The sequence below is a fragment of the Prionailurus bengalensis genome, chromosome B2, assembly GCF_016509475.1.
Source record: "Prionailurus bengalensis isolate Pbe53 chromosome B2, Fcat_Pben_1.1_paternal_pri, whole genome shotgun sequence".
NCBI lineage: Eukaryota > Metazoa > Chordata > Mammalia > Carnivora > Felidae > Prionailurus > Prionailurus bengalensis.
The window spans coordinates 96,625,815-96,645,381 of NC_057349.1; the positions used below are offsets into that span (position 1 = coordinate 96,625,815).

At 38.6% G+C, this 19,567-nt stretch overlaps 1 protein-coding gene across 1 annotated transcript in view; it reads right to left on the reverse strand.

The window, feature by feature from the left end:
- Positions 1-19,567, reverse strand: part of PDSS2 (decaprenyl diphosphate synthase subunit 2) — a 263,366-nt gene that overhangs the window by 150,254 nt on the left and 93,545 nt on the right. The window contains exon 2 of the mRNA XM_043592048.1: positions 4,929-5,063. Coding sequence (XP_043447983.1) covers positions 4,929-5,063 — 135 coding nt within the window. The remainder of the gene's footprint in view (positions 1-4,928; positions 5,064-19,567) is intronic.

Here is a 19,567-nt window from a genome sequence, read left to right on the forward strand (position 1 = left end):
TTCCCGGGCTTGCGCTCGCATGCTCTCTCCCTCTCTCAAAAATAAAAAAACATTAAAAAAAAAAGAAAATATGTGGTCTGTTTATATCTGTTAGATGAGAAGTAATTGAGTCAATTCTTGCTAAAACAACTGAGAAAGCTGAAGCATTAGTAAAAAAAAAAATTCACCTGAATTTCTTTAAACTTAATAATCATGTTATATTACAGAAGTCCACAGTTTGTAATATCATGTTTTCTGGATTATAATTTTTTTATACATAAAATAAAAGTAACCTATCATTAATAGTAACAGGAAGTTATAAACTTATTTTCTCAGGAGTGGCTAGGGGTACTTGTAAACTTAGTAATACTTTAATTATTTTTTTAATTATTTATTTATTTTGAGAGAGAGCATCTGAGCAGGGGAGTGGCAGGGGGGGGGGGGAGAGGGACAATTCCAAGCAGGCTCTGCACCAGCAGTACGGAGCCTGATGTGGGGCTAAAACCCATGAACCATGAGGTCATGACCTGAGCTGAAACTAAGAGTTGGATGCTTAACCGATAGTGCCACCCAGGCACCCCAGTAATACTTTTAAAAAAAATTAATTTTTTTATTACTGAAGTATAGTTGACATACAATGTTATATTAATTTCAGATGCACAATGAAGTGATGTGACAATTCCACACATTACTCAGTGCTCACCAGAATAAGTATAGTCACCACCTGTCATCATACAACATTATAGTAATACGTTTTTGACTAATCACTTTTGCAACCAATTTTTTAAAGTCAGGATTGGTTGAATAACTAAAGTTCATTGCCTTGTTGGCAAAAGGCTATGGTAGATGTTTACAGTGCATTTTTATAAATGTAGCTCTCTTAACTGTTTTTCAAAATGTAGCTATTACATTTTAGCCTAACTTCTGCCTCTCTTGGCCATTAAATGATAAGTTTACTAAACATATCCACAGGTTACATCCATCAGTTATATCCTTAGGCCAAACAAAAGAGGTCACCTAACTCACTTTTGGTCCCTTAGGTAATTTACTCAGGTCCCATTATCTGACCTCAAAGTCAAGGTTATGAGAGAAAAACACAATGTAAATCCCAGCAGTTTGGAGGTGAATTAAAAAGCTCCCAAGTCAGTACTTCCCTCAAATGTTAAATAATTCACTGTGGCATTATACATACAAGCCTCCAGCAAAAGTTACACTTGAACAATTAAGGAAGCAGGAGCCAAACAAATGACTGCAGGGGTAGAGAAACAAATTAATGGTTTCTCATAGTACTGTGCTAAATTACATTTTCACATTAACAAGTATGTAAAATGCACAAGCATCACCAACGACTTACCAGATCAAGTTTGATTACAGAAAATAACCTAGAACAACCCACCAGGATTATTTGGTAAATGTAACTGTCGATTCTATACACTTGAATATGAAATCCATTTATATTATTTATAAAGTTTTTATACTCATAATGTACCACCTACTGTTTTGCAAAGTTCTTTTACAACTGTTCGTATTACTATGACCATCTGCCAAATGTGCTCTGTTCCTGTAAAGGATCAGAAGGTGATGCAGCTGTTTCTTAGTTGCTAGATAAGAAATTCACAACACAAGGTCACATCACGGTGCACTGTGCGCATACAGATACCAGCACCTGCATAGTATAAAGAGTATACGCTTTAGAGCAGAAGCAGGATTTAAATCCCAACTCTATCACTTTCTAATTAGAAGATTTTAGACAAGTCTTAATCTCAGTATTAGATTATTTTTCTGTAAAATGGGAATGATTCATTTATGCAACAAATATTTATTGAACACCTATTATACATCAAGTAGTACTTTCCAAGGCTTATTTTAGGATGAGAGAAAATAAAACATAGCTGGTGTTCATCAGAGGTATGTATGGTTAACCAACTTCAAGAGCAGAGGCCTGGCCAATTAAATAGTCAAAGTCAGCAGACTGAAAAGCAACAGAATTCCTAAAGGCAACAGAGATACATACATGGGATACAAGGTGAAAATGAGGTCCATTTGCTTTCCAGAGACTAACAGGTTATTGGTACTTATTACAGATCTTTATGTATTTTCTCTAGTTAATTTAACTGATAAACTCAGTCAACAACTTTCTATAAAACTCATAGCATAATGTTTGAGCTCTAATTCAAACAGATTGGGGAAGGACATAGATGTGTAAAAGATTTGCCAAGTTACTTTCCATTCAGAAGTTTTGCAAAGACATACAAGCATAAGACTGTTTTTGGTATACTAATTTAATGGATAGTCTAACCTATATGTGACATAAATTCTTCGAATTGGATGAGAAAAGCTGAATGGAGGGGCTCCTGGGTGGCTTAGTCAGTTAAGTGTCCGACTTCGGCTCAGGTCATGACCTCGTAGTTTGTTGAGTTTGGGCCCCACATCAGGCTCTGTGCTGACAGCATGGAGCCTGGAGCCTGCTTCGAATTCTGTGTCTCCCTCGCTCTCTATCCCTCCCGACCTTTCTCTCTCTCTCTCAAAAATAAATAAATATTAAAAAATTAAAAGAAAAAGAGAAACTGAATAGAATCAAGAAAATAACATGAAACTTGGAAGAAAAAGTACTGTAGCTGAAGCCTCAACTTTTCTCATTTGCCCGTTGTGCCACCTTGAAAGTCTCAGGATGTTTGAATCTCAGTTTACTCAAGAGTAAAATAAGTATAACGACATCTCTCATCTATAGCATTTTGTGAGGATCAAATGGGATAACCATCATAAAAATGATCAGGAACCTACAAAGCACTAAGCAAACATAAATTATTTCACAGTGAGTAGGAACTGAAAATGACACTAAGGTATCCCTTCCAGTGAAGATACTTGTATGGATAAATGGTAAAAGGTCTACAAAATTATCCTGACCCTGGAGGAGGGGTCATCTGTAGCCATGATATTAATAACTTTGCCTGCTTGCTTGTTAATGAGGAAGGATTATCAGACTTCTTAGCTGGTAAGCAATAGTCATCTCTGAATATTATATAAGAAAAAATGTATGGATAAGACTACTAGGAATAAAAAAAAACCCTAAGGTATGGATCAATTTTTAAAGTACATCTGTAAGATATATTAACCATAAGTCAAACTTCCTAGAAATGCTTCCTTTGGTGAGGAAAATTTCCTTGTCACCAATGTTTTTAGAATGGTCTTATTTATTTTCATTTGAGAGACAGAGAGAGAGAGGAAGAGAGGGGCAGAAGGATAGAGAGAAAGAGAGAAAGAGAAAGAGAGAGAGAAAGAGAGAGAGAATCCCAAGCAGGCCCCGTGCTCAGAGACATGGGGCTCAATTCTATAATCCTGGGACCGTGACCTGAGAGGAACTCAAGAGTTGGACACTCAGCCGAGTCACCCAGGCACTCCTGGAGTGGTTTTAATTTCACATGCCAAAGTCCACCTGCACAGGCTATCTAGAGGCTCTCTAGAGCCTTTTAATAGTGTCATGTACAATACCAAATTAAATAAAGTCATTGTTGATACACTGTTACTAAAAATATGCAGCGATTTAAAAAAATAAAACTGAAAATTTTAAGTTTGTTTTATATGTAGCAAAAATGACTCATACTCATAAATTTTTTTTAATGTTTACTTATTTTTGAGAAAGAGAGAGAGAGAGAGCATGTACTCTCGTGTGAGCAGGGGAGGGGCAGAGAGAGAGAGATGGGGACAGAGGATCTGAAGCAGGCTCTGCACTGACAGCAGAGAGCCCGATGTGGGGCTTGAACTCACAAATGATGAGATCATAACCTGAAGTCAGATGCTCAATCAACTGAGCCACCTGGGTGTCCTCTCACAGATTTATTGTTTAGTCTAAACATATGAGAGAAGAGAAAAAAAATTTCCTTTTTTTTTATTAAAAAAAGTTTTTTAATGTTTATGTATTTTTGAGAGACAGAGACACAGAGCATGAGCAGGGGAGGGGCAGAGAGAGAGGGAGACCCAGAATTCGAAACAGGCTCCAGGCTCTGAGCCGTCAGCACAGAGCCCGACTCAGGGCTCGAACTCACAGACCGCGAGTTCATGACCTGAGCCGAAGTGAGACGCTTAACCAACTGAGCCACCCAGGTGCCCCAAGGAGAAAAAATTTCTTATCCTAAGTAACTTTAGTAAAAACCTCTTCACCATAAAAAGAAGCATAATAAAATAAATGATGCAGCATTTGAAGTATACTACTTCTCCTAAAATGATAGCTGCATCATTATTTTATAACTAGGTATCATTCTGAGTAGGTTTAAAATCGTAAATCCTAGAGTAAATCTCTATAAAAATACAATGATACCATGATAATCAAGGAGAGGTAGTCATGAATAGAAATTTATCTTTTTTAATTTTAGGGAGAGAGCACAAAGGGGGTTGAGGGGCAGAGAGAGAGAGAAAGAGAGTCTTAGGCAGGCTCTACCTGAGTGCAGAGCTCACGGCGGGGCTCAATCCCACGACTGTGACCTGAGCCGAAATCAAGAGTCAGATGTTTAATTGACTGAGTTACCCAGGCACCTCATGAATAGAAACCTGTAAATGCCCAGAGTAGAAATGAAAGTTTTCAACACAAATGTACAGGGATTTCCCAGTTATTCATGGAGCTGCTAAGTCTGTCAGACTTGTTAAGAGCAATAAAATTACATTAATAAAAGGTGGGGATTCCTGGCTGGCTCAGTTGGAGGAGCATTCGACTCTTGATCTCAGGGTTGTGAGTTTGAGCCTCACACAGGGTGTACAGACTGCTTGAATAAATCAATAAGTAAACTTTTAAAAAGAGAACAATAAAAATACATTTTTAACCTTATAAAATATTTTAATCTATCCTTGAATCAGAGAATGACAAAAAACTAAATAGTGATTTCCACTGACCACTGTTCAGTAAGAGGAAACACAATTTAGAGAGCGATGTCAAAAGACTAAGTTCTTCTTACCATGAATAGATCCCACTGACCATATCATAGTTCTGACATGATGCATTCATGCTGCTGGGCCCAGCTGCTTTAGAAATAAGTAACACCACCAAGCCCCTCAACTGGAGGTTATGCCGGCTCTCATGTACAAGCCCCCTGCCAACAAAGAAAGAAGAGGATTAACATATTTTCACAGAATCGGTCAGATCAAGTTAGGAAATTGCTACCATTCACCTATACTTCCAAAGTCAGAGAATGGGACTTGTTTACAGAAACAGAATTGGGGGAAGAGCTAACAGGAGGAAGCCATGAGTTCAGGAATCAACTAGAGAAACCCAGGGCTGGTTTTAAAAGCGACAGTCTCCAATTGTGGGACCTAATGATCTGGCTTCCTCCTGTTTCTGGGTTTTCCTACGATCTGTACCCTACATCTCACAATCTCAACCATCTGCTCAACCCACAGTTTTAAAGTGCTTTATGGTAGCTGACAGCAACTGAAATACAAATTGTATGGCTTAGATGAAGTGATGTTATTTGGTGATGATGGTGGTAAGGGAGAGGGGCAAAAAATGATTTCTGTCTTCACACGTAGAGAAGATACTCAGAGAATTAAAGTGACAAACTCAAATGACTTAAAAATTTATTTGGTAAGTAAAATGGAAATGTATGCCATCAGCAAGTGTTGCCATTTCCTACTATTTATGGAAAGCATTATCATTCTAGACAACAATATGGCTTTAACTTAGCATGTCATTTTATTTTTGCTATGAGTATTGAATTTCCATAATTTTTACTATAACTAAGGCCAGGAATACATGTTTTGTTTTGTTTTATCTCCAAGTATTGCAAATGGGTGTCACACAAGAACTAAATGGCATCATCATCATCATCATCAGAAAGAAAGAAAGAAAGAGGAAGAAAGGGAAAGAACGAACGAGCAAAAGATGGACAATATATTATAATAAATATTTAGAACAAAGCTCATGAGCACTAATCAAATAGGTATTATGTACATGTTATGAACATAGTTCTTGAATGTAGTGAAAAAAGCATTGAAAGTTTGTAATATAATACTCCATTAAATTATTAAGTCTTCCTTTGTAAATTCTGAACAAAGAACTAATTTAAATTAATATAGCCAAAATTAATGAGTTAGTCATTACTTAAGGAAAATTTTTGCCCCTTTGCCTTCAAACAAATTTTTAAAAAGGTCCCCTTTGTACCCTCATTGGTTTCAAAATAAGGCAGAACTTCAGGTTCTCTGAAAAGGAATAGATATAGCTCCTTCTCTAATTATATTTCTCCTCAATGCAGTAAGTGATCATCAGCAAGTTTGAGGCATTAGTAATTTTTAAAAAGAAGTTCTAATTTCCTAGGAAAAAAAAGTTAATTTACAGCCATTGTTATATCACAAGAGCAACAAAGAATCATCAGAAATATCCAAAGCTCTTCATTATCATGTAGCTTTCTACTTAAAATCCTGTAGACCCGAAATGCAGGGAGGCTGGGAAGCACTCCATTTTGGAACGAGTAAATGTAAAATGGGAGCACTTTCTAAGCTTTTTGCTTTGAATTACAAATTTTAACTTATGCTCTTAGATCCTTATTAATGTATTACCAAAGGTGAATTCTTCCCTTCTTAGATGATAATATTAAAGAGAAGGTCTGAATTGGCTCTTAATTCTAGAAAGGGAAAAGAGGAGGGTGATGCTCTGTGTGAGCCTGTGCTTATGTTCTGGGGGTTGAGTCTGGTTAGGGATGAAGATATGATAACATGGTAAGAACTCTGAAAGGCTTACTTTTGAGAAAAGTTTGACTAAATCATGCTGATGAAACAGCTGTGGCAACACTTTTGACATCCTCAAAGTTCAGAGACGGGACCTTTCACAGGAGACACACACAAACAACAACAGCCAACACTTATACAGTGCTTCACATATGCCCAGAACTGTTCTAACAATTTACTACATATTAACTAAATTAATTCAGGACAACTTCAAGAGGAAGGCACCACAATTACCCTGATTTTGCAGATGAATAAGGAAAATGAGGCACACAAAGAGATCAAGCAACTTGCTCTTAGCTGGTAGGCGGTAGAGCCTTGATGAAGCAAAGACGTGACCACCCGTGCCAACTGGCTCTACAATCTACATACACTCTTAACCATCATGCTATAATGACTCTCCAATCATCTTCAGCTCATGTACAAAAACTACTTCCTAAGTCAAATTAGAAGAGTGCAGCTTTAGAAACAAGTTTAACAAAAACTCTTCTCCCATTCATTAGCTGTAGGACTTGGAGACCATTACCTCTTCTATAAAACGAGGTTAGCAATGCTTACTTTCCATAGTCACTGTATGGAAGAGGCAACATGAGTAAAGCACATGGTAGATGATCACATAATCAGAAAATTATATTCTCTGTCCTTATTACTTTTTTGCCACCTATTTTTTTCTCAACTCGTATTTTTTCTTTCTTCTAGTCCATTTCTCCTCCTATCTCTCAAAGCCTAGCCCATTCTACCCACATACATAATCTCTTAGAAGTTTCCTTTCCTACCTCCCCAAATAACAAAAGTTAAGGAATTCTTCCCACACACCCCCAACCCCTGCAAACATCATATATCCCTGAAACACTTGACACTTTTAGAACACATTCTGAAAAGGTCAGGAAGATAACCTATAGTGGACTGGCTAATAGAAATCAAGAGAACAGTCAGAAAAGCACACCTTCTGACCACTAATTTTCATGCAAGTCAGTGTTAACAACCAGAGAATAGATGAACAGCTTAAGTAAATTTAAAAACTGCTTTCAAACACTTCTTTAAATTTACTTCATTAACACTCTTAATAAAACAGTACTAAGATAAACTGATAATGTCCACAGCTCAAAATTAGCTCACAACCAGAGAATAAGAAATTTTGCTCCTGAGCATAAAAAATCCCTAGGATTCTAACTTTACAGAGATAGTATGTTTCACATAGTCCAGGCCTGAAACAGCATGAGCTCTTAGTGCCTCTCTTCAGGATGGACACCAAACAGCTAGAACATGTCTAGAAGATGGTGAATCCTACACTACCACATACATGCATGCCTCAAGAAAAAGCTACAGATGCTAGCTTGGAGAATGGTAAAGTTGGCGTTCTCAAATTTATTGGGGCAAAAATGTAATGAATGCTTACTGCATGTTAGGCATAGTATTAAACAACAGTGAAGGGCATGATGATGAGCACTGGTGAGCTGTGGTCTCCCTTCTTGTGGATAATACAGTCTGGATTAATAATCCCAGTAAAATGTGGCATGAGCTACTCTAGAGGATGAGCAAGGACTGAGGGAGCAGAAAGAAGGGGCAACTAACATAACTGGGAGCAAAAGAGACCTGAGACCTAAAAGATGAAAAGGAGGTAGCCAGGGGAGGTAAAGCTGGGAGGGAAAGTGAAGAAAAAAAAAGTGTTCCAAAGAAGAAACAATACGGGTGAAGGTTTGGAGGAAAGACAGGAGGACACAGCTATTTCCAGAACCAACATGGCAGGAGCACAGCGTGCGAGGGGAAGAGCAAGGAGAACGAAAGCTAGAGGAATTCACAAGAGCTGTCTACTGTCGGAAAGGGCTCCTTCTGTCTGTAGAGGAGACAGAACTACTGTAGAAACTGACATTACCGGATAGAAAATATGGCAGGACAATTTTGACTCGACATGAAGAAAACACGAAGTAGCCGCTGGTGATGCTGAGTCCCTCATTAACAGAGACGTTCAGGAAGCTGCACAGCCTCTGATGTATACCTTAGGAGTCTGGCCTATGTGACATCTGAAGTTTTTCCTTACTCTGGGTTCTTTATGGTCTCACCTCACTTATTTAATTATCCAATACTCTACAATATGTATAATAGGTGTAAAAGTTGGAAGAATCCTTTACTGTCATCAAAATTATAATGTCATGAACGAAAGCAGTATTTAGTACCTCATAATCTTTATCACTAAAGTTCTACAGAACTGTGTTCCTTTTAGCCAATGTAAACAAAAACTTCATCATTCGTTCGTTCAACTAATACAGACTGAACCCTTTCCATACATCAGGCGCTGTGCGAGGCAGAGGTGCAATGACAAGCTAAACCGGTCACAGAGCTTGTGGAACTTGCAAGTGAGCGGAAGAGACTGGAAATAATGAAAGAATCGTGAATAAACATAAAATTACAACAGTAACAAATGCCACAAACGAAAAAGATGGTACTGTGAGGGCTTATAATAGGGGAACTGACTTAGCAAGCAAAGTCAGAGGCTTCCCTGAGGACACGATGACTGAGTTGATACCCAAAGGAAGAGCAAGGGATGTAAGAGGGGATGGTGGGAAGAGAACAGAACAGAGGAGTATATCTGCTGCACAAAAACAGGTATATGTGAGGCTGAGAGCACCGTACGAAATGAGGCTGGAGAGACAGGAGAGACCACACAGGTCAAACAGGCCATGGTAAGACTTTTGCTCTTTACCTAAAGAGCAATGTGAAGCCATGGCAGTATTTTATTAAGCACCTGGTGACATGATATTTAAAATCAAACAAACAAACAAACAACCCCAGAAAATCCTGTCATCAGTGGAGAAACGACTTGGTTGGAGGGGAAAGAAGGAAACAAAGTGGTATGAGGAAATCAGTTAGGAGGCTTTTGCAGTAGTCAATGAGAAATATGGCAGTAGCAGGGTGCCTGGGTAGCTCGGTCTGTTAAACGTCTGACTGGCTCAGGTCATAATCTCACAGCTCATGAGTTCGAGCCCTGCGTCAGGCTCTGTGCTGACAGCTCAGAGACTGGAGCTTGCTTGGGATTCCATATCTCTGTTTCTCTCTGCCCCTTCCCAGCTCATGCTCTGTCTCTGTCTCTCTCTCAAAAATAAACATTTAAAAAACTTTTAAAAAAGAAAAAGAAATGTGGGGGTAGCATGGTTGACAAACTAGAGAAGTACCAAATCTCAAGTAATATTTCAATTCAATTTCAGTAGATGTTGGATACTATGCAGTCCTAGAAAATTAGCTAATTAATATAGGTATAGCAGTACTTTTAAATTATATTTAAAATATTTTATTTTTAAATTATATGTTTATAATAAATATAATTGACACCCAGAAAAGTCTGTACTTGAATTTTGGAGGTGGGGAGAAACTTGGCCTCCTCCAAAATTCTGCCCTAGATCTATAACAGATGAACAGCAAACATACACTAATATTCTAATAGGTACACAATTTCAAGGAAATAAGGACTGAATATCAGGTGAAACTTTGTGCACCCCAGCTCTGTTTCCTTCTCACATTATGATTTCTATGGCTAACTGTGGTTTTCACCGCATCGTTGAATCTTTCCATAACTACTGGCCAATTTCTCTTCCTTAACCCAATCCTGTAAATATTTCAAGTCCTCAAATCGCAGCGATGGCACCTTCCCATATATCTTAAATTCCATTTCTTCAACACATTATGTACCAAACATGAGACGTATACAAAGAAATAAGTGGTGTAATACAAGAGCTATAATAATAGGTTCAAGATATGGTTCAATTGAATAATCCAAGGAACAGATATCAAAGATAGTAGAGTAACAAAAAGCTATCAGTACATGGAGGAAGAAAGAAAACTGCTTCTTGTTAGAGGTGCTCCTCTAACATTCAGACTGGTAGCATTCAGACTGAGGCCAAGAGGTGCTCAGATTTCCCTGAGCAGAGAATGGAGGTAGGAATGGGATAGGATTAATGGAATGGAAAGAGGGGTATTTTAGGAGAAACAGGTTATGCGTGACAAGAAAGTGGAAGAATGAGGAGCAGGTTTAGGAGCTGTGGGGCTACCCATCTGGGCACTATGTGAAGGTGAGCAAGCCCAGAAAAAAGACAGCCTAAAGAATGAAGGGCCTTGAAAGTCAGGTTTAGAGTTGCGACTTCATTCTGCAGGCCATCTGAAGGCAGGGATGGTTTGTCAGCAAGGGAGTAATGTGATCAGAGCTAAAGACTAAAACTGTTACTCTGGGCCTAATATTGTTACTCTGGCAGTAGCAAGGTGGGTGCAGTGAAAGGGAGACAGAAGATTAGTTAGGAGTAGCTTCTTCCAATAGTCCAGGTGGGAGATAATGAGGGCCTAAATCAGGGCAGTGGCAGCAGGGATGGAAGAGAAGAGCTGAGCAATGGCAGCAGCATGGAGGTGGAACAGGCTAGTCTGGCCAGCCGACTGCATGAGGGTCTCCCCCCTCCGCATGCAGCGAAGGAAAGGTAAGGGCTGAATGTGAGGTTCAAACCTGTTTCCTGGAGATGATGATGCTAACATTCATGGGGATTGGAAGAAGAAGGAGAGTTAATGGGGAATTAATGAGCTCAGTTTTGGACATGTTAACTTTGAATGCAAGAAAGGCTTCCAGATGGAGATGCCCAGCAGGCAGCTGGAAATGCTGTGGCCAGAGATTTGGGAAGCATCTTCAAAGAGGTGATGCCTGAACCAGGAGGAAGTGATGGATGAGTTTTTGAGGAGAGAAAAAAGAGAAAAGTAGGAAAGAGAAGAGAAAAGGAACCTCGGAGAATTCCTTTACTTTAGGGTACTGAGGAAGGATGAGTAACCAACATGAAGGAACAAAGTGTTCCCACAAACAAATGAGTCTCTACAGATACCCAGAAAGAAGTATGAACATGTATGCACAGTGGAGGCAAAGAACTATAACAGAGCAGTGTATAGGAACGAGGGCCAGTAGTTGCCCCTTCCGTTGGCTTTCATGGTACTTACTACAAACCTCTAGTTTTGCACTAAAAACACTGATAAAAGTGATAGAGATGACACAGACAAACAACAACAACTACAACATGCTATAATGCCAGGCCCGTGCTGTTTTCTGTGCATATGCTCTAATTCTCACAAAATCCATGCAAGGTGACTGGTAACACCTCTTCACAGATGAGGAAAATTAGAAAAAAAGGCTGAGAAAAGTGAAATAATTACTAGTCACACTAGTCAATTAGTCATGGAAGTGCCAAGATCTAGATGTAATTTGGAGCTCAGAGCCTAGGCTCACTAATGCTTTATGACCTAGCTATTTAATTATTTGCTCACAGGTACTACCTCACAAACCTATGAGAACCTTGAAGGGACTCAGGCTCATCATCTCTGGATGCCCTGCACCTAGCAGAGTAACTGACATAGAATAGGACTCCAAAAAATACAAGATGAGAGAATAAATAGCTTCAAGAAGTAGAACAGCAGATTCTCCATCTCACACATCCCACCCAAACAGCCCCATTACTATTCCCGACTTTCCTCATCTCCCCTGCTCTCCATTTGCTACATTCAGGCATTCAGCTCCACGTATTGAGTCCCTCTTCCTAAATCAGAGTATATTCTTTAAGAGTGATAGCCACACAGGAGAAAAGCCCCCACATATTCTAAAAAACACGCTGAGATTTTAATGCGACACTGAAAAGTTACTGTATTGGAGAATTATACCACATTGAAGGACTTACCCCTTAAGTTTTAAATAGAGAGAAATCAATATATTGGAGTGTTTATGTGTTTTGTTTCCTCATTTAGGAGAAGTGACTGAATTCACTGCTGCATCAGTGCCCATGAGAGAAGGCTGTCCTCACTTTGAACAGAAGGTAGGGATTAGTTCCAGATGGAGAGCTGAGGTAGGACGGCAGAATTGGGGCACAAGAGAAAACTTTTGAGATGTATGCTCACGAGTTCAGAATTCTCACTTATGCCATGATCCAAATCACAATCTTTTGGTACATTTACAGTCAAATATTAAGGAAACAATTTACTACCTACAAAGAAGGGACCAGCACCCTTGGGTCAGCTCAAAGCACCTCAAAATAAGGGAAAGATCAGCACTGCTCAGACCTCCACGAGAATAACTCCCTTCAATGCTAACTCCTAGAGGTATAGAGTTTTACTATTTTATTATCCCACTCTTAATATACCCAATTCCAGTAAGTCGATCCAAAAAATGTAAGCATCAAAGATAAATGTCAAATCTAACATACATGAAGTAGGTTGATTGAAAAGATTCCTAATAAGTCTTTAGGACTGTGACTGCAATCCCTAGTTAAAAATTTTTTAAGTTTATTTATACACAGATGACTGAAACAAAAGGATCAACTACAATGTGCGCAGTTTTTGCCAAAGAATCACAGAAATACTCTCATCTTTCCAATTTTTTTTAATGCTGATTACAACCTGCTAAATTGATTTTGTGATCCATTAATGAGTTGCAACCTGCAGTGTTTTGAAAAATAGCGTTTTAAGTCATGTAAAGTATGTGACATATAAAGTCAAAAGAACTGGAAATAAAATGTAAAATTAAGTAGAAATAGAAATATCACTGTTTAAAAACAAAAAAATCCGTCCATATACAAGAGCAAATTTAGTGTTACAAGAAAGCATTACAATTTTTTTAATGACATGGAAAAATACTTAAAATGTTAAATGAAGACAGAATATAAAACTGTATATATAATATCTCAACTATGTTTCAATATATGCACATACATATGCATATAAACAAGGCCAAGGACAAAAACTGGAAAAAAATATGGCAAAATTAATCTTTTAAATCTGGGTATCATTATATAGGTGTTCAATATACAGAGTAGCCTTGTATTTTTCTGTATGTTATAATAGTTTGTTTAAAAAATGAAAAGAAACAAGATATGAAGCAAATACCCCTAAATGGTAACAAGTGTTAATCAATGGATTTTTAGGTTAAGGGTGATCTATTTCCTAAAATGCATAAGAGCACAGATCTCTTTTTAAGTGTGGAGAAAAAAGTACTATATTTTAAGAATAACAGAATTTTAGGAAGGCAGATGACTTACTACATTATAGTTGTGTTTCTCATTTCAAGAAAAAAATTTAACCCACATTTAACGAACCCCGGAGTCCAATGTTGGGTGCCTTGTGGGTTCTCCTATTTCACCTTTAATTTCTCTAAGATTTAGACACAAGGCCAATGTTTAAATGGTATCAAAGAAGTGCTGTTAAAAAAAAATATATATATATATATTATATATATATATAATTAGCAATTCAATGACAGTAATATTACTCAGTTGTAAAAGAAAAAAATTAATACTCATGAAAATTGTTTTAAAGCACTATAATTTGAGGGAGACTAAAAATAGTCCACATGTCACAGATTTTTATGTAAAATTAGCAGAAGAACTGGAGGTTAATTTCCATTGACAAAATGACCCAAATTGTATTATTCCTGCCATATCTATCCTGAGACTAAACTGCCCTAGACTTGAAACAACTTTAGGGCCTGAGGTGACCAGCCCTTAGAATCTGGGAGCTGTAGCAGTCACTGACATGGCTCGAGGGCCACATGCACATCCCACCCGAATTAAATCCCTGAGGGACATCGGGGCCAAGGAACTGGCTTACCAAAGTCCTCCCAAAGCTGCAATTAGGTTTGATGGGCATGTGGCAGAAGTCAGGCGCTGGAAAAAAAGGAAGCAAGAGAGAAGAGAAAGTAGAATGGGGGTAGGGCACAGGGATTGTTGAGCAAGGGTAGAAATCAAGCCAGGAGCTTTTCAGAAATGATTACTGAACACCAGTAGTTTAATGATACGTGCCTGAAATAAAAGAGAAGTATAAAATAATGCCATAATTGATCAAGTTTGCAATAAGATATAGGCTGGCCACCTTGGAATTAAACATACCACCAGAAAAACAACAACAACGCACAAAGTCTTTCCCACTCAGATGATAATTGGAGATTTATTTTAAAATACCAATGTAGAAAAATAGGGACATTTTAAAAAATAATATTTTGGTCACATTGAAAGCTCTGTTAAAATGATCTCATACAATAATTTTTACATACAGACCCCCTTTTGTTCACATTTTTAAACAGCGATTTAGGGTGGAAGCAAAGGAGTAGAAAAATCAAGTGCTGGAATACAGGCATCATTACACCACACAGACACAGGAGACTCACACTACCACTCAAGCAGTGACACTGGCTAAGAGCTAGCACTGTGAATTACACCTCCTACTACCACCATCCGTCTGCGCAGGGAATAAATCAACCAAACATGAATGAGTGTTCCCTTAATGCTCAGTGCTTTTCTCAACTTGCAGTCCTGATTAATCTTCCATAATTTTCTATGGTTTTACTCGGTTAGCACATAAGCACATTTTTTATCAGAAAAGAATCTCTTTAGTAAAAAGAACATCTTAACGTAATACTCAATTTGTTTAGTACTTGGTGCATCAGTCCTATTAGCTAATGAAGGTGGTTCAAGTGTGCAAAATTTAGAATATATGTATTAAAATAAGTTGGAAAAGAGAAAAAGGTAAAAGGTCATTCAGTTGGCTTTTACATAACATTAAGAAGTGAAGCCAAAAGTAAAGATACAATAGCAGATGGTTGAAGCCAGTAAAAATAAGCAAGTTGGGGGAAAAAATGATGAAACACTTTATAGAGAAACAGATAATACCTTAAGGGAAAATTGGGGTGGGGGCTGGGATGCAGCAAAGTACATCCTGGATTTTGGCAAGAGAAATGAGTTTTTAAAAATTGAATAGAAAAACAACCAAGATCTAAAACCATATTGTTGCAACATGGTGGCTCAGAAATCAAGTGCAAAATTTTTAGGGACATCTCTTTTATTTTTCCAAAATCAACACTGAAATCAAGGTACAGGAATCCAAAATATGGGAATTAGAAGTGACAGGTGGTGGGACACAGACTGCTTGTATTCATCTTTCACATAATCTCCACCAGAGAAAAGATCTCATGATTGACTGCCTGTGTTGTTCAAAACTGTTAGCTCTCATAATCACAAATATTGCCATCCAATAACATTAAGACCTTATAAATATTTTAAAAAGCCACCTGGGGTGGTTGCCTGGGTGGGTCAGGTGGTCAAGCATCTGACTTCAGCTCAGGTAGTGATCTAACGGTGTGTGGTTTGAGCCCTGCATCAGCCTCTGTGCTGACAGCTCAGGGCCTGGAGCCTGCTTCAGATTCTGTGTCTCCCTCTCTTTCTACCCCTCCCCCACTCACGCTCTGTCTCTCTCTCTCAAAAATAAACATTAAAAAAGAAATTAAAAAAAATAAAATAAAATAGGCACCCAGAACACCAGTCTGGCTCAGTTGGTGGAGTGTGCGACTTATCTTAGGGTCATGAGTTTGAACCCCAGGTTGGGGTTAGAGATTACTTTAAAAAACAATAATAAGCAAACAAATAAATAAAACAGCCACCAACAGAGGTAGTAAAAGGGAAAGGTTATTATGATAGTGGCATCTCCCAAACTATGTGTGCCGATTTTTTATAGCTTCATTCACATGGTATTAATTAATAGGATGGCACCTACTGAACGAAGAGAGGGAAGCTTGGAATAAATTACACAGATTATTCTAGCCAATTTAATCCTCAAGTAACAGTAACACTTGCTGCACTCTACCAGGTCACAAGGCTCTGGGAAGAAATCTCTCATTTACCAGACTGCCAGCAAGCTTCCTGGGGAGAGAGGGGGGTAGAGGATAGACTGATGGTCTCATCCACCCTGGTACAGCCCCAAGCCTTCAGAGGTGTTAGCTCATCTAACCTGACAACCATCCTGTGAGGTGGCAGTTCTCCTCTTTTTATTGATGAGGATACTGAGGCTCATAGTTTATTTTCTCTGGATCAATGATTACCACTGATAAACTACATAGTTGTATTCATTTATTTTAGTTATTGTCTCCCTTGAGTAGAATGTAAGCGTGTTACAACATATTTACTTGTCTACAGTTGTGTCTCTAGTGCTTAGAATAGTGCCTGGCACACACAGACATTCAATAAATACTTACTTGAATGAATTAATAAGGTAATCTGCCCAAGATTATATAACCAAGAAGTGAGAGACCTGGGGCTCAATTCAGTTGTCTGCCTCCAAAGCCCATGTTCACTCAAACTAGAGAAATGATGATCACAGCAGCATTAAAATACAGAGAGCAAAGATGAATGGTGGCTTAGAACGAGGGCTTAGAAAGTACCTTACAGGTAAGAAGTATGGAAAAAATTTTAAAGTTAATTTCTCCTAAGTACCTTCTTGAAACTTCTCTTGATTATAGGTCTGGTGTATTGAGAGCTGGATGAGCAGCTGGGTGCAGCCTTCTCCTTATACTCAAGTTCAACAAGACTCACAGGCAGCACAGAGCCAGAGGATTTGCGGTCCATTAAACACAAGGCCACGGGAAGCCTTGAATAGCGCCCATTCACACAGAGGCTGAGCAAAGTTTGCACTGCAGTGAGAGTGCTGTCCAGGTTAGAAACCACAACTAAAAAACAACAACAAAAACCCTCACAGACTGAAGGAGTAGCCAGGGTCTACACCATACCCAAGGAATCTTATACCGAAATGAAGATCTGCATAGGCCCAGCTTGTGGCTTATGGGCCTGTGCCCTTTGGTGGCCTGGGACAGTCGATCCTCTGAAACAGTCCATAAAATTACAACTTTTAGGGAAGGAACAGATGACATTTTTCACCATTTTTGCTGAACACCTTGAATGCTTTCCTTGAAATCAGGCGGAATGTGAATTTCTCCATTGAAAGAGTTAATTGGATAATTTATATACATTCCAGTTTTATTTCTAGGAATATATTAAAATAAGACAGGAAATTTATGTTTAGAGATTTTTTGCTCCCATCCTAATAGCTGTATTTTGTCCTAATTCATACTAATTCATTAAAAAACATTTTTAAATATTTATTTATTTTTAATATGAAATTTATTGTCAAATTGGTTTCCATATAACACCCAGTGCTCATCCCAACAGGTGCCCTCCTCAATACCCATCACCCACTCCCCTCTCCCTCCCAGCCCCCATCAACCCTCAGTTTGTTCTCAGTTTTAAGAGTCTCTTATGTTTTGGCTCCCTCCCTCTCTAACCTTTTTGTTTTTTCCTTCCCCTTCCCCATGGTCTTCTGTTAAGTTTCTCAGGATCCACATAAGAGTGAAAACATATGGTATCTGTCTTTCTCTGTATGACTTATTTCACTTAGCATAACACTCTCCAGTTCCATCCACGTTGCTACAAAAGGCCATATTTCATTCTTTCTCATTGCCACGTAGTATTCCATTGTGTATAAAAACCACAATTTCTTTATCCATTCACCAGTTGATGGACATTTAGGCTCTTTCCATAATTTGGCTATTTTTTATTTATTTTTGAGAGAGAGAGAGAGAGAGAGAGAGCGCGCATGCGCACGTGCACAAGTGGGGGAGGGGCAAAAAGAGAGGGAGACATAGAATCCAAAGCAGGCTTCCGGCTGTGAGCTGTCAGCACAGAGCCCGACGATGTGGGGCTCAAACTCAGAGACCACGAGTTCATGACCTGAACCAAAGTCGGACGCTGAACTGATTGAGTCAACCAGCTGCCCTAAAATAATTCATTTTTAAAAGGTAAAGGATAGCACTATAGCTCTAAAGTACCATGAAAAAAAAAAAATGCTGTGGTCATGATTAGGCTTTGCTTCATAAGGATGCCAGTTCTCCCCCAAAGTTTTCCTTCCGGAAGAGTTTGGGGCATAAGCTAAGAATGACAGCCTTTAATTTCACAAGAAATAAGAAAAAACTAATGAGAAAAGTCATAGATTCTCATCTCCCCACAAATAAGGCAGTGGAGCCTATGGACAACCATGACTTTTTGGGGACAAGAGCACGGGCAAGGGGAGTGGGAGGAGAGGGTGCAAGCGACCAGTTTTACAGTACCTACCTACTCTTCATGAAGTAGGTACTATACACTTCCCTCCATTTTACAGGTGAGAAAGCTGAGACCTTGTCCAAGGTCAAAAGTAAGTGGAGAGTCAGAATTCAAAGTTGGGCCTATTTGACTCCAAAGCTGCTCCCATAATTACTGGTTATTTGTTGAAGTTCTTTGGTTCCCAGGGACCAATAACGTGGAGGCAAGGATATGATTCCAAAGTGGAAGGACAGAGGGAACTTAGGTGTAAAACAAACAAGCTAGGCTTTGTTTCCAGTTGGTGCAGAGCTGAAGAGCCTTTAAACAATCATTGGAATATAAAACCAAATTAAAATAGCTATTGTTAGTACTTTTTAAACCCTATAACTACTCAAAAAAATTAGCATCTACATTTCTTCCAATGTACAGCCTTGTAGCACAATGTTTACTTCACATTTCTAAACTGAAATGTTTCCACCAAGATAAAGGTCACTTTAGCACCACAAACAATAAATAGTCCAAGATTCTAAACACTGCTTATTGATACACTAGAAACTCAATCTTGTCCACTCGATCCCAGAAATAAACCCAAATGCACGCAATACTCTTATTAGCACTTTATATGCATTCACTCACTTGAACCTCACACAATGTTGTATGGTGCCATTTTCTATTCTGACTTTACAGATGAGGAAACTGAGACAAAGAAGTAATAAGTTAAGTGGCAGAGTCATGATTCTAACCCAGGCATTAGGATTCCAGGGCCTACATCTTTCCTCACCCTCCCTGCCCCCATTTAAAAACAATATCAAATTTTTTAAAATTTTTTGTTTAATGTTTATTTATTTTTGAGACAGAGAGAAACAGAGCATGAGAGGGGGAGGGGCAGAGAGAGAGGGAGACACAGAATCGGAAGCAGGCTCCAGGCTCTGAGCGGTCAGCACAATTTTAAAATGCTGCTAAGA